The sequence below is a fragment of the Arachis duranensis genome, chromosome 3 (genome assembly GCF_000817695.3).
Source record: "Arachis duranensis cultivar V14167 chromosome 3, aradu.V14167.gnm2.J7QH, whole genome shotgun sequence".
In the NCBI taxonomy this organism is placed as follows: Eukaryota; Viridiplantae; Streptophyta; class Magnoliopsida; order Fabales; family Fabaceae; genus Arachis; species Arachis duranensis.
The window spans coordinates 126960045-126975835 of record NC_029774.3 but is presented as its reverse complement, the minus strand read 5'-3'; the positions used below and the strand labels follow the sequence as shown (position 1 = coordinate 126975835).

Here is a 15791-nt window from a genome sequence, read left to right as displayed (position 1 = left end):
AATAATTAACGAAATGTCCTATATGATAACAGTATAAGAACAAGGTCGATAATTTGGATAATAAGTACAAGCTTTAGAGGCACAAAATCAACCGTGGATGCATCACTATATTTATTTATCATTTTTTTATAATTTAAATAACATATTTTCTATAAAACTAAAAAAAATATTAAATACATGTATTGATGCATCCACATTTGATTTTGTGCCTCTAGAGCTTGTACTTATTCTCCAAATTATTGACTTTGTTCTTATACTGCTGTCATGTAGGACATTTCGTTAGTTATTTATCTTTGACCTCACGGTGAGACTAAATTGAAGTTAAATGAAACTTTTTTGGATTCAAATATGACACTTTAAATCTCAAGGACCCAAACAGGTTTACGCCCAAATGTAAGGGACCAATTTAGTAATTTATCCAAAATTGCTATAGGGGTATTGCGATTTTTTCATTATTGCATTCCTTCAGAAACCGTTACACCTTTCTCATCACACGCGTTTTAACATAAACTGCTATACACCCTGTAACAGTTTATGTGCATTCCTGAAATCACTATATTCTCTCGCGGTTTTTATAATAATATAAATATTGCATTTGTGTCTGTAATATTTAAAAATTGTATTCTAATAATTATGGTTTTAAACAATTTAAATGAGTAATTTGCCTTTTTATCTTTTAAAAACAAAAGAATGTTTATATATTTTAGGGTAAAATATATTTTTTTCCGTGAAATTTGGCAAAAATTTTAAAAATATTCCTAAGTTTTATTTTGTTTCAATTTTGTCTCAAAAATTTTCGATTTGCATCAAATATACCCTCGATATCTATATGTCCCAAAAATTTAAGACCAATCTAACAATAATACATGAAAATTATGCTTTATTTGCTTGTGTTGAGGATTGTTCTTATAAAATTATTGTTGAATTGGTCATAAATATTTTGAAAAATTAGCCATTAAAAATATAATTGATGCAAATAAAAAATTTTTAAAACAAAATTAAAACAAAATAAAATTTAAAAATATTTTTAAAATTTTTATCAAATTTTAAGAACAAAAAATATATTTTACTTTATACTTAAAAAAAGTAGGATGGGAAAAAAGTTAGTTGAAGTGAGTGAGTGAAAAGGTGAGAGCATGAGGGTGGTTGCATTAATAATATCTGTGGTGCATAGTAGGTTGTTCGGTATAAGAGTGATGAACAGCAAACAGCTACAAGACATCTAAATATTAAATAAAATTTTTTTAACTATTTTTATTTAATTTGATTATCAAATATTTTCAAAAAAAATAATAAACCCAGTGAATAGAGTTTGATCGGGCAAAAAAGGTTTTAATTTTTGTTTCGGACAGAACAGATTCTGGATTGTGTTTCACTTGCTTTGTTTAGTTGAGCACAGAAAATAAAATTTTAGAAAAATTAAGCAGGTACTAGACAATGAATATTTATGGCTCTTAAATTGGGCTATAGAAAGGAATTTGTGTATTAAATTTACCAACCCCTTTGGTCGTTGTCCTAGGCGGCTAGAGCTTCAGCTTTTGTCTCTTCAATTTTGTTTTTCTAAAAAAGCTAATATATTAAGAAAATAATAATATTCTGCATTCAAATTATATTAGCAACTTAAGTTTAATTAAATCATTTATATACACGTTTTTTTTTTATAAATTTATGCACATATATTCTTCTTTCTTTTTACTTCTTCTTTTCATTCGTATTCATTCTTTTTTTACGTATTTTCTTTTTATTTTTTTATTACTGTTGTTATTATTGTATTTTTTCTCTTTTTAAATAATTTTGCAATATTATATATTTTGAATAGTACAGAACAATAAGATTAAATATACCTTAATTTATTCAGAAATATATTGAAATTACATCTAAAATGAACCGAAAATTTGAATGTAAATAAAATGCATGAATTTTTGAATTTATAGAATGCACAATTTTTTGTTCATTTGTTATTACATAATAGTGTTGTTATAATAATATTTCGGTTCATTTGCAATCTAGGTGTGTTGTTGATGAACAATTTATCATAATAGTTGAGATGACTTTTAAGATAAATTGAATGAAATGGAATTAAATCTAATACAATTGAATAAAGTGATAATGAATAATTTTATTCTTCTTTACTAAAAAAAGATTCAATCATCAACAAAATCTCATCGAATTCATTTTTGGACCCAAATGAGCCTTACTTAAATTAAGAAATGAACCGAAATTATTTAAAGAATAAAAATTTTGATCAATATTTATCAGCAGCATCAGGTGAACCTCAATTAATACACAAATGAACCGAAATTAGTTCAGATTTAAACAAGCAATAAAAAAACTCAATCGTCAACAAAAACACATCAAATTCATTTTTTGATCCAAATGAACCACAACTAAACTAAGAAATGAACCGAAATTACTTAAGGAATAAAAAATTTAGTCAATACTTATGAGTAGCATTAAGTGAATCTCAATTAACACACAAATGAATCGAAAAAATTTTAAATTTGAACAAGCAGTCAAAAAGACTCAATCATCAATAAAAACACATTGAACTCATTTCTATATCCAAATAAACCTCAATTAAACCAATGAATGAACCAAAATTACTTAAGAAATAAAAAAATTAGTCAATACTTATCAGCAACATCAAGCAAAAAACATGAAAAAATCAAACAAAGAAGAAGAAACGCATAATGCTGCAAAATCACTTGATAGATTTGGATGGGTTTTTGTTAATGATTAAAGTTTGTTTGTGTGTTTGTTTTCGAATGTAATCACTAAGTAATTTCGGTTAATTCTGGATTTAAATAAGATGCAATTGATCTGTATTTGTTTTGAAACGAGTTTGTTTGTGTATCCTCATCATTAAGTAATTTCGGTTCGTTCGAAATTTAATTTTTGGTTCATTATGGATGTAATTTCAGTTCATTTCTGTTTCTAATAATTCAATTTTGTTTGTGTGCTTGTTTTCAAACATAGTCATTAAGTAATTTAAGTTCATTTTAGATTTAAGTAAAGTACACTTGATCTGTGCTTGTTTTGAAATAAGTGTCTGTGTATCATTATCATTAAGTAATTTTGGTTCATTTGAAATTTAATTTTTGATTCATTTTAGATGCAATTTCGGTTCATTTCTGAGTGAATTAAGGTGCATTTGGTCGGTTATTTTGCACAATTGAAAACACATAATATTGCAAAATCACCGAGGAGAGGAAGAAGAAAAGAAAAAATGCATAACAACAACAACAAAAGAATGATGATGAGAAGAAAACACGCGACAAATAAAGAACACAAAGAAAAATGAACAAGAAGAAGAAAGAGGAGGAGAAAATAGAAAAAGAACAATGTGAAGGAGGAAGAAGAAGAGGAGGAATGCGAAGAAGACGAAGACGATGACAACAACAATAGTACACCATGCGTATAATCACGCTCATTTGACGAGAGTAATTTTTGTTAATATTAAATCTACTTTATTAAATTTGAATAACAATAATATTTAAATGTATAGCAAATTTGTTAAAAAAAAAAAAGGAATACACAGGTTGTCCTAGCATTTTATGGTTCAAATAGCCCAAAGGAATCGATAAAATATTACATGTTATGCACTTAGCCTTTTTTTTTTCTTAATTTCACACGTTTTATTTAATTCAAAGGGAAAATATTTCCACAATATTTTCGGACAATATAATAAAAATAAAGCTACGCTAGAAAAAAAAGGAAAAAGAACATAAATGGTAATGAGGAAAGGAGAAAGAGAGGTTGGGACCATGGGCCATTTTTTTATTTTTAATATTGGATTAATAATGGTGTTTTTTAAATTGTGATCTACTGTAGTATTTTTTAAAATGTAGAATGATTTAATGTACAGAATACAAATCGGACCGTCCGATTTTTAAAAGGTACAGAAATCGGATCATTTGATTTTTAGGTACACAAATCAGACCATCTGATTTCTGTACTTGGACTATCCAATTTGTGTTAAAAAATTAAAAAAAATTGGAGTATATAAATCGGACCTACCGATTTGTGTATTCCAAATTTTTAAAATTTTTTCAATACAAATTGGTAGATTCAATTTGTGTACTCCATAATTTTAAAAAATACCAAAAATCACCACGCTAAAGTATAACACTCATTTTACTACCATATCAAAATTTTTTAGCCCCCATGGACATAGTAGTGTAAATTATAAAACCTAGAAGCAGAGGGGTATTTGTGTCAAATGATGAATTGGTTGCATGTGCTTGTGGAAGCTTGGAAGCTATCAGTGCTATTACTGCTATGGCCCACATGGATTTTGCAGATTTCCCGCTCACATGGCTATTCAACCTCACGGTTTTTTCTTCCCAGTAGCCCGTAGCCACACAACACTCTTTTGCACCATCAAAAATTGACCTCTTTCCCACTTGCACTCTTTCATACATACTTAAATACATTACTTTTTAATTAAAAAAACTTCTTACTTTATAATTTTAACATATATTTTTAAGACACAAGTTAATTAAATTTTTAAAATATAAAAACATTATGCATAATATATATTTTTTTTAAAATTAACTACCATCTTTATTTTTCATCCAAAAAATTCTCTTTAAATATACAGTTACACTACACAAACAATAATGATATATACTTGATAAGTATATAAAAAATATAAAATATAAAGATGTTATTTGTTATGTATTTAATTTTTAACATTTTATTATATTTGAATTTTTTTTAGATTTATGTTAAAAATATTAATACCGACTAACTAATTAATGTTCTAAGTGATAAAAATCTACTGTCTTTCTTACATAATTTTTTTTACCAAAAATAACAGACTCGAATTCGCGAACTCTTAAACGAGTATAAGGAAATTATGCACTACTTTGTTTATGTTATTTAATATATATAAAATATAATACATGTCAATTCTTAAATAATAGAATCCACTTTATGTCCCTAGCGGTATTCTTCGGTTCAAACAGTTCAAAAGAGTTAGTTAAAGTTTTGATTGTGGCCCTATGCTACCCTCCAAAGTCCAAACCCCTCAAACCTCTATAAATTAGGTACCACTGCCAACCAATTTTTCCACACTCCTCTGCTTCACAATCACATTTATCTCTCCCGTGTTGCTGCAGCAGCTAGCCCCCTCTTTTGTTGTCCCCATAATATCAAAATTAATTCCCTTTAGTATAAGGAAAGGAAAATGGCTATCATTGGGTTTCTCTTGGTTACTTTTCTTACTATGTTCTCCTCAGCTTACGCCAATGGTGGAGCAGGATGGACCAATGCTCATGCTACCTTCTATGGTGGGGGTGATGCATCAGGGACAATGGGTATGCATGCACTCGTTTTTGTTTTATATTTTTCTTAAAGGTTCAATTTTTTGCAACCCATTTGAGTAACTTCTAATGGGTCATGAAAATTTGTTGTGTTCGTTTCAGGTGGGGCTTGTGGATATGGAAACCTCTATAGCCAGGGGTACGGAACAACCACTGCTGCTTTGAGCACTGCACTTTTCAACAATGGCTTGAGCTGTGGCTCTTGCTATGAGATTAAGTGTGTGAATGACCAGAAATGGTGCCTCCCTGGCTCCATTGTGGTCACTGCCACTAACTTCTGCCCTCCAAACAATGCATTGCCAAACAATGCAGGTGGGTGGTGCAACCCTCCTCTTCACCACTTTGATCTAGCTCAGCCTGTGTTCCTCCGCATTGCTCAATACAAAGCTGGAATAGTCCCTGTCGCTTACAGGAGGTATAAAGTTACTATCTTTATCATATTCCCAAATTGGGCTTATTTATGGTTTAGTGTTTGTTAATTTTGGTGAATGGTTTTGCAAAGAGGCTGAAGGTGTGTCCTTTTTTGGTTTCATAGGGTGGCATGCAGGAGAAGAGGAGGAATAAGGTTCACTATTAATGGTCATTCCTACTTCAACCTAGTACTAATCACAAACGTTGGTGGTGCTGGTGATGTTCATTCTGTGTTCATCAAGGGTTCAAAAACCGGTTGGATGCCAATGTCAAGAAACTGGGGACAAAACTGGCAGAGCAACAACTACCTCAATGGCCAAAGCCTCTCTTTCAAGGTCACTACAAGTGATGGCCGTACAGTGGTCTCTAACAATGTTGCCCCAGCTGGTTGGACCTTTGGCCAAACCTACACTGGTGCTCAATTCCACTAGGGTCCTTATGGTCAAAAGTCCAACTCAAATTTTTACATATACACATACGTAGTATGTTCTAAAGTATCATCATTTTCCCAAGTGTTAGTATGTGACCTAAAATAGTATACTAGGGTATTAGATAGTATGCTACTAGTAATAGTCATGGGGTCAAAGCCTTTGGTCTTTTTAAAATTTGGCTTTCTAGGGTTTGAGAAGGGCTTATTTTAAAATGGTCCTTCAATTTTTAAGTTTTTATCTTGTGTTATGGAGAAGTTGGGGGGACCCTCTTGTTAAATTGGCCCTTCACTTTTCGGAGAAGCTTTTTGTGAACCTTCCTGCTACTAAATAGAAGCTAGCAGGGGGTGGAACTTTCTTTTTAATATTTTTATTATGGGTGAACAACTACTAAATTGGAAGAGGTGGATTCTATTATGGTTACCACCCGCCATTAGTAGTGGGGTTACTTTTTCCGCTTTATTGGGCGTGTTGTGAGCATTGTTTGCTCTTGGAGTATGTCTAGTTTTATCGGAGAATATTGTAGTGTAAATTTTCCTAATGGAAAGTTGCAGTTATTAACTACTCCTTTGTATTTTATTTCTTATTGCCCATATATCCATTTACCTATTTTTAAAAGAAAAGAAGGATAATATTTTTTTTCAAAAATATTACAAGACAAAAAGGAAAGTAGTAATAATTGTTCTCTTTGGCTGAGTAAAGCAAATCAAGACTTCTCAAGATGGGTAAAGATTTGATTCCTAAGGACCTAATAACATGGGCCACACATGAAGTTGAAACATAAAAAATCTTTGTTCTCATGTTTCGGATCTGTATAATGTGACCAAGGAACTTCAGTTTGAGACAGCATCACAAAATTGGGGCCTACATTATTACTACGATAGGTTTTCCATTAGCAAGAGTGAGAGTTTTAGTTAATGCATTATGTCATGTAAAATAAATTGAGCAATTTTCATTTAGAAATAGGTCATCACATCATAGGATACTCAATAGTCAATAGCAAGAAGAGCACAAAAATATTAATATTTATTAGTAGTTTGCTTGACCCCTCAAATTTTAGAAATTTATTTTACCGATTAAAATAATGATAGCCATTGAAATTTGAATTAGGGTTCCGGGAGCAGCTGTCCTCTGTCCCCATGTGCACTTTACTTAACTGTGCACTTCATTAGGAGAATTAACTGATAAGTAACACTATTTTTATAAATCTAGTTGCGGATCCATGAAGAAAACTAGAAAAGCCAGATGTTAAAGACATTGGATGCACATGTTAGCGCCCATAACATAAGCCTCTTTTTCTTTGGTGGTCCCTTTTCTCGTGGTTTCTTAGACCAAGTTGGGCCTTTTTTCCACCTGTATTCGCATCGACAAATTGAAAAGCCCCAATCGGCCAATCTTTATCATTGATTTCGTTGTGCAAAAACCATCCTTATTCTTTATCCCTTGCCTTTATTGGGTTCGGTAAACTCATATAGTTGTAACTTGAATTTGAATTCCCTATTCTTTGTACACATGTATGAGAAATCGGAAATGCTATGAAGTTTAACATTTACTTTTTCTCAAGAAAATGCTGACCTTCACTCTTATATATGCTCTTCGTTCTAAAGGAGTAGAGGTTAACATTTCATATATATATAATTGTCTAATTGCATCCATCTTTTTGGATGAACATTCACACTAAAATGTAATTATTTTTGCTATTGTAACATTATGTAATTGAATACATATAAAACTATTTTACATTGATGGTGCATCAAAATTAAATTATATATATAATGAAAAGCTAAGTTGATAGAAAAATATGGTCAAGCTTGACTTACGGGTAGCTTCTTTCTTTCCTCATTTTAGTCATTTATAAATTTATATTGAAGTTGTGCAGTGCTACCAGCCTCCCACACATGACTAATGATTTCATGTGAATTTGTTTAACAAAAATTATTTGATTAAAGTTTACATATTCGATTTACGGATTTTGACAGGGTTCATACAACTTTAATCAAAACGTCAATAAATAGGCTGAATTTCTATAATTAACTTAAAGCGAGCCAACATTGAACACGTACATTGAAGCGTAGAATATTAAAGATGTTGTTGTGCAAGTATTGACTTAAATGCCTTTTTCCTGTTTGGTTTATTAATAATGAAGAATTTGACTCTTCTGAACTGCATTAGTTGGTGAAGTGAGAAAGTTATGGGTTACTGATCTTTGAATTATTAAGCGAATCTTACTAACAACGGAAAATCAATGCTCTCATAGTATTTATTTGTTTTTTCTTTCATTTTACCAACTTGAATACTAAAAAAAAAGTCAAATCCAATTAACACAAAAAAAAAAAATCGACACGTATTGTTGACAACTTATCAATTTCATACTTGTGTGGGGATTAAAACTCTTAAATCAAGACACAAATTCCTAACAAATGGACGAAAAGTCTGTTGGGAACTTTTGTACAAGAAAGTTTATTCATTCACAACCTTCCTTTCAAAATTAACACACTATTAGCTCATGAGTGATTCGAACTCAAATATATTTGAACTCATGATCAAAACATTAGATTTTTCGTATATTGTGTTATGTTTCCAAATTCAGTTAGGTCCATTGCAGGTGACCCTCTATATATGTAAGGATAATTATTAAGCAAACTGAACAATGACATATTTACAAGAAGCAAATACATGATGAGTTTTGGGCAAAAATGCAAATCCAGAAGACTGAATTACTAGTTTTTGCTATATGTGATCTTATATATACAAGTATTGACTGTATGAGGGAGAAGAAATGTGTTTCTTTAGGCCATAGGTAACCTTCACACCTAAGAGACAAGGTGGAAGCAACAACACCAATAGAACCTACTATTGGTAATTATTAAAAAGATCTAGTGTAACATTCTTCTGCCTCAGCATTAACTCAACACAATTAGGCTGTGTTTGATCGTTGAAACAAGACACAGAAACAGAAACAGAAACAGAAACCCAAGAGATATAAAAAATGTTCTGCCCTGTCTTGTCTTAATTATCAAACATTGCCTAAGTGAGTAAATGACATCAAGCTAGGCTTACCTGCTGTTAGGAAGCTAAGCCACATTTTAAAAATTGGTTTGTTGTTTCTTATATATGTCTGCATATAAAAAACACATCTGTTGTGGAAAAATCTTTGAGGATGCTAAGGTTATCAAGGGTGACTGATAATTCTTTAGCAAATTCATTACAAGGCAGATGGCAAAATCCATGATGAATCAGTTTGGTTGCTGCACTCAAACAAAAGTAGAAGTTTATAAGGATAGTGAACTTTGAAGCTAAACGGCAAAGTTGGAAGTATAAGACATTAAAATAGAGGTATAAATTAAAAGGATAATCACAACTGTTGTATCAATATAGGTAACAAAAGATATGGATGCTTGTTCTGAAAATAGAAGAAAAAAGAAAAGAATAGTGTTGGCTATGTTGAACCAAAGTTGACTTGAGGTAAACTTGCCTGGGCATACAAATGCTCATCAAACATAGTAACAGCACAAGGCCCTGAAGTGGAAGCCCAACCATGGTGGTGGTGGTGATTGGAGTCATAAGCATTCCTTGGGGCTTCAAAGTTTCCATTGTTGACATGATGATGAAAACTTAAATTATGGTTTTCTTGTGGCTGATTATGATGATGGTTCATCTCTGGAGCTGCTTGGAACTTGAAATCATTCAGCAAATTGAAATTGTATGATGGCATGTATGGAAACTGATGTCCATTATTCAATGGTAGTCTCAATGGAGCAGTAGTGCTGCTCAAATCACTTAGGACACCATTTTCTTGCCCCGAGTTTGAAATATCTGTTTTACTACTGGATCCAATGTAACTTGCATAACTCCCAAATGATGAGCTTGCAGATCCCTCTACATCTCTGATAATTAAACCAATATCATAAGTGTTTTTACAAAACAACACAACCAAACTATATCTGCAATTCAATCTTGTGAGTTTAAATATATTTTGAGTTCTATGATGCATTGTTAGTGTAGGCATGTTTTGCACAGACATCCTATTATGTATGTATTTGACTGGATAATCATTTAAAACGTGTTATACTATTAGCACATCAAAACTAAACTCTTAAATTTAGCTAAGCTCTGCAAGTTTAGGTGAATTCTTGAGATGGATAACCTTCACTATGTTAATAAGACATCAGCATCCACTACTATGTGTCATTCTTTATGAGATCATATGCTTATGAAAACAGACTTTATGATATAGTAATACATGCCTAATATCCTTGAAAAATAGGTTAATTAAACACATGACGCTGTCAAAGAACAATTGTTGACGCACTCAATATGTTTTATTTTGGAAAAACTAACTCACTTGTGGAGAAGCAAGCTAGAGTCATCAGGTAAAACTAGATTTGGGCTGTCACCATTACCAATCCATGGTAGAGGTTGGAGATGCTGCTCAGTACCCATTCTAAACGGAATATGCATTTCATTGAACTGAAAGAATGAAAAATGAATAAAAAATGTTACACCAATATATATGTATTATGTCTAACCATGGAAATATTAATTAATTACCACATGAACAATTATTTACCTGGTTATTGCATTGCAGTGATACAAGCTGTTGGTTTTTAATATGTTCCTGGAACATTAAGCAAAGATTTTAGACTAAGATAAACTAAGAGGATAAATGATTAATTCAGTTGTTTCAATAGATGCACACCTTACGGTTTCGAATTTGATTGATTGAATCTCTCAATGAATTTTCCATCTGTTCAAGTTGTTCCACATTATTGATTTTTTCAAATTCCTTCCACTGACTGCAGAGTCAACACAAACTAAATTAGATGTAGCTATAATAACACATATATGTTGGACAAATGTTTGTTTCTATAGAAATTAGATGCACCTTAATCTCTTCTGTGTTTCAGAAATTTGAGTCTGTAATAGCCTAGCTTGATTACTTAGGTCCTGCAAAAAGTGAGTTAGTACCGACAGATAAAACAATGACAAAAATAAATATATATTGAACATAGTAATTGACATAGTTTGGTTGTGTACCTCAATAGTTTGACTACTGCAATAACAAATAAACAAATATTTCAGTGTTTCAGCTTATAATTAATGGATTAAAAGGTTAAATCTAAGCACTAAGCACAACATACCTTGTACCCAAAAATTCTTGTATATTTACATCATGATCTAACTTCTTAAATGTCTTTTTCAGTGCCTGAACTCTCAAATTGACACAATTCACTATGAGAATCTTAGTAATGCAACAATCAATGGTTCTGAAAAGAAGAGAGAGGGGGGAGGGGGAGGAGAATGGAAATTGGGTCATAAGAATTGATGACTTACCTCAAGACTCTCCAACTTCCTGTTGCAATTCATAGGAAACTATTTTGTTAAATTGTGTAGTATAATTTAACATAAAATAAACAACAATCAAGTCTTTGTATAATAATTTTTTCAATATGAATGGAAGCATTATGCACCTTTTTGCTCTTTCTTGTGGAGTTAGTTGAGAAAACTTTGCAATAACCTCCTCAAAGTTACTACATGCAACAAAAGGGAGTGAATGATGACTAATTAGCCAAATGATAATATAATTTTTGAATAAAATATACTTTTAAGATAATAAGAAATGTCTAACGAAGGGTTGCCTATATGAGCATTGGTCCATATCATTATATGCCTCTTTCCAAGGTAGTAGATGATATTGTTTTGCATATATAATGCTTAAACATCTATAGACTACATAATTGTGACAAATCATGAAGGGTTTTAGATGTTTCTGTGAATAAGTATGATATAATAGATGATGATATAGAAAGAGAATTGAAGGTAGGTAAGGTACCTTCGCCTGCCTCTACACAAAGAAGGTTTTCCAGTTGGTGAGAACATGAGAAGTATAATATCAATATCACAAAGAATAGATAACTCTGTAGCCTTTTTGATAATTCCATTCTTCCTTTTAGCATATGTTGCTTGACGCCCATTCATGTTCTCTAGCTTCTTTATCTTCAGCTTTACCCTACCCATCCTACACCATTTTACATCTTTGTAACAATCTCAATCAATCATAACACAATTCATAAACAAAAATGCTCTACATTGAAATTAATCTACGCACAAGAAATGATCAACGGTCCTAGCTAGAAGAAAACAAGGATAAAAAAGGAAGAGAAAGTGAAGATTACCTAAACGATGCAATGAAAGTAACGTTGCAGAATCGAAACGCCTAGCAAGAATGCGAGCGAGGAAAGGAAATGGGAATGGGAATGGGAGATTGAAACTTGAAAGAGAGAGAAGGAAATGAGAGAGCTTACAAATAGGTTTTACATAACACACGATGGAATGACCGATTAAACGGTCATTGAGGTGTGCGATAGAATCGGCAACTCAAAGAGCGTTACAGATTTCATTTCATTCCCTTTACAACAATCAATATTAACATATATGAGTTTCGCCCTCTCAACCTCATCCTTTAATTTCCAACACCATACTAATACCATATCTGCATCTTGTTTTTTCGTTACCAACCATACTACCCTTTAACAAAACTCATCGTTTAATTATCATTAAATATATAAATTTTTTATTAATATGTCTATCAACTATTTTAATAATTTATAGCATTGTTTATATGCAATGATGCACGTACGTTGACACGGACATAGAATATGATACAAGACGCGCTAACATACGAAATTTAAAATTTTTAAAATATAGGAGCACGTATATATATAAAATATAAAATATTTTTAAATAAATCGTAATGATATTTTAATATTTTATTGATATTAAAATATAAATTAATTTTTTAATTATTTTTAATGTCTTATTTTAATTATATAAAATATTTAAAATAATTTTTATGTTAATAAATATAAGAAAAAGCATAGGTAGATAATGAAAATACTAAACAATATGAACAATTGATATAAAATTTAGGTGAGTAATTTGGAAGTGTAGTATGTTTTTATTTCATTGGGCTAATTTTATAGCCAATTGTTCATATTATTCACAAAAATCATTGTCTACCTAACAAAGTCCAAATAATAATATACTATTTTTAAATTTATTTCAAGAATACATATTAAGATTGGACACACTAATACGTGATGGTATTTAAGTGTGTCTAAACGTATTCGAAGAAAAATTTTTTACTTTTTATTAAAACACAATTGAATACATCAGACACACATATCAAAAGAATATCAAAAGATATTATGTCTAAAATATGTCCGACATACAAATACAATAATTTACCAAAATGTCTGTACTTTCATAGTTTATATGTGAAATAATACACTATGTAAAATTACTTAAAATCACAAGTTTTTAAATTTGTAGTCTTTTTATTAAAAAAAAAACAAAATACGAGTAAAATATCAAAATCACCAATATAGTTAGTTACTACAGTCTTCGTTATATATAACTAGCGGCTCAACAAGTACTTCCGTGGCTGTTCAGCTTCTAATAAATAAAAAATTATTTTTTTAATCTTATATTAAACATCTTTAATTATCTTGAATTTTATTATTATTTCAAAATTATTAATTTTTATTTTGATTATATTATTTTATCATACTATGTACTATTATTTTTTTTATTATTTTTTTACATGTATAATTATTATTGTCTCCTGTCACTATTATGTTTCCTTGTTTTATTATCCTTCCTTGTTTTCTTCTTCTATTAACCTCAATCGCAATCTATTACCATCATATCATTATCACATCTCTCATTTTTGTTTATCACTTTGATTCATACATATACATTGTGTTAATTTTTTAATTGTTAAAAATTTGTTTAAAAAATTATATTTTTGTTTGATTTAGATATCTAGATATATAACTATTATATAAATACTTATTTTTCATACTTACTTATTAAGTCATATTTTATCATTTAAAAAAAAATTAAGATATCAAGCATTTAAAAATTTTATATAGAATAATAAAATGAAAAATAAAAAAACTTATAAGTTATTTAATTTTTTTAATATATAGAATAAGTGAATTTAAATTAATTTAGGTATAATACTAACAATGAAGATAAAAATTTATAAATATTTTATAAATTTATTTATTTCACCAGCACTCTTATATTAGTTTGTTCTTTCTTTCTTCCTCCATTTTTTATTCTCTTTCTATCTTTTCTTCAATCACATTTAGTTACCATCATATATTAGTTCATGATTATTATACTCAAGAATGAATACTAATTTAAAAATAAATTTCAAAAAGAAAAAGTCTCGTAACTCTTATGTGAATCATCTATACTCCTATAAATATAACGAATGAATAAATTTAACTTTTTTTATTATGAGTAATATTTTATTATCTAATGCATATAAATTCACATATTTTTATTATGATAAAAGTTAAAAATTAAAGTTAAACGACATTAATACTTTTTGGTTTAATAAAATTAAAATAAAGTACAAAAATAAGAATAAAAACTAAAAAAATAGATGGTTCTAGAGAAGGATAATGTTAAATTTTATGTCATTATATATGAGAACAATGATTTATTTTATTATATTTATTTTTGTACCAAATAATAAAAAATTTAAATTTTATCTATTTTTTATTACTTATTTTACTTATCTATAGTTGTTTAAATTAGACTTTATAGTTATTAAGTCATGTTTTCTTTCAACAAAAAAAAAATAGTTACCAAGTCATTTTCATTTTTTATAGGAATACATCTATTATATCATAATTTTAATAATTAATGTAAAATTTAAAAAATTAAATAAACATATATTTATTTTTATTCATTCAATAGTGAATTATATATATTCCTATAGTCAATAAATAGATTTAACTTCTTTTATAATAAATAGTTTTTCAATTCTTTTTTATTTATCCTATAAAAGTTAAACATTAAAACTAATGTTAATACTTTTTTATTAATAGAGCTCAAATAAACATAAAAATAAACCTGAAATAAAAATAAAAATATAAAATTTTGAACCTCAAAATATGAAATGGTTATAAAATAAAAAAATTACTTAAATATAATTTTTATAAGGTATTCTATGAATGAATTTAGATGAATGAATATTATATATAAAATAAATTCTAATATATTGGTACAAAAATTATTATGTGTAACTTTTTTTAAAAAAATATTGTTCTGTTAAACTATTTTACTTTTATTCTTTTAAAAGTATATTCACAATAAAAATAATCTGCATGAATAATTAACTTCCAATAAAATTTTTTTGATAGAGTTGCTGTAAAAAATGTGTGGAAGTTTTTTTATTCCATGTCACTGCCGGATGTACGGAGACATTTTTTTTAATAATAAATTTTTCTCGGGTAATATTGAAACTTAAATTTAGACAACATTATATATTGTGTAGGTATTTAGAGTATATTAAAAGAGTAGGATAACAATTTGAAGAGAAAAATTATTATTTGTAAATTTATTTTTAAAAAAATTGTCCTTATTGAACTATTTTAATTTTATTTTTTAGAAATATATCCAAATAAAAAAATCTGCAACAATAATTTACATCCAATACGAAAAATTTTTTTATTATGCAATAACAGTAATCTGAGATGATACATAATAATTGAGGTAAAAGATAATGATAGAAATTCTGTGAATATGAATTAATAAGATAGAGAGAACATGA

General features: G+C 29.0%; 2 protein-coding genes across 5 annotated transcripts; one reads left to right on the top strand and one right to left on the bottom strand.

Moving 5' to 3' along the window:
- The first annotated feature begins 5064 nt into the window (after window positions 1-5064).
- LOC107481207 (expansin-A1) lies at window positions 5065-6727 on the top strand. Its single transcript, XM_016101426.3, has 3 exons — window positions 5065-5318; window positions 5427-5739; window positions 5860-6727. Exons 1-3 carry the CDS (start codon window positions 5189-5191, stop codon window positions 6164-6166), a joined length of 750 nt encoding a protein of 249 aa, XP_015956912.1. The 5' UTR covers window positions 5065-5188; the 3' UTR covers window positions 6167-6727.
- Window positions 6728-8843: 2116 nt separating this feature from the next.
- On the bottom strand, window positions 8844-12677 carry LOC107481208 (agamous-like MADS-box protein AGL30). Of its 4 annotated transcripts, none has more exons than XM_016101430.3 (12): window positions 12340-12677; window positions 11997-12182; window positions 11635-11694; window positions 11498-11516; window positions 11305-11369; window positions 11201-11216; window positions 11049-11110; window positions 10863-10959; window positions 10734-10781; window positions 10509-10633; window positions 9639-10050; window positions 8844-9411 (listed from the first exon to the last, which is right to left on the bottom strand). In XM_016101430.3, exons 2-12 carry the CDS (start codon window positions 12179-12181, stop codon window positions 9400-9402), a joined length of 1101 nt encoding a protein of 366 aa, XP_015956916.1. In that variant the 5' UTR covers window position 12182; window positions 12340-12677; the 3' UTR covers window positions 8844-9399. The 4 variants fall into 4 exon arrangements, with proteins under 4 accessions (XP_015956916.1, XP_020994910.1, XP_015956915.1 ...); XM_021139251.2 differs by lacking the exon at window positions 8844-9411 and having other exon boundaries at window positions 9423-10050; window positions 12340-12380; window positions 12469-12677; XM_016101429.3 differs by lacking the exon at window positions 8844-9411 and having other exon boundaries at window positions 9423-10050; window positions 12469-12677.
- Between the last annotated feature and the right edge of the window lie 3114 nt (window positions 12678-15791).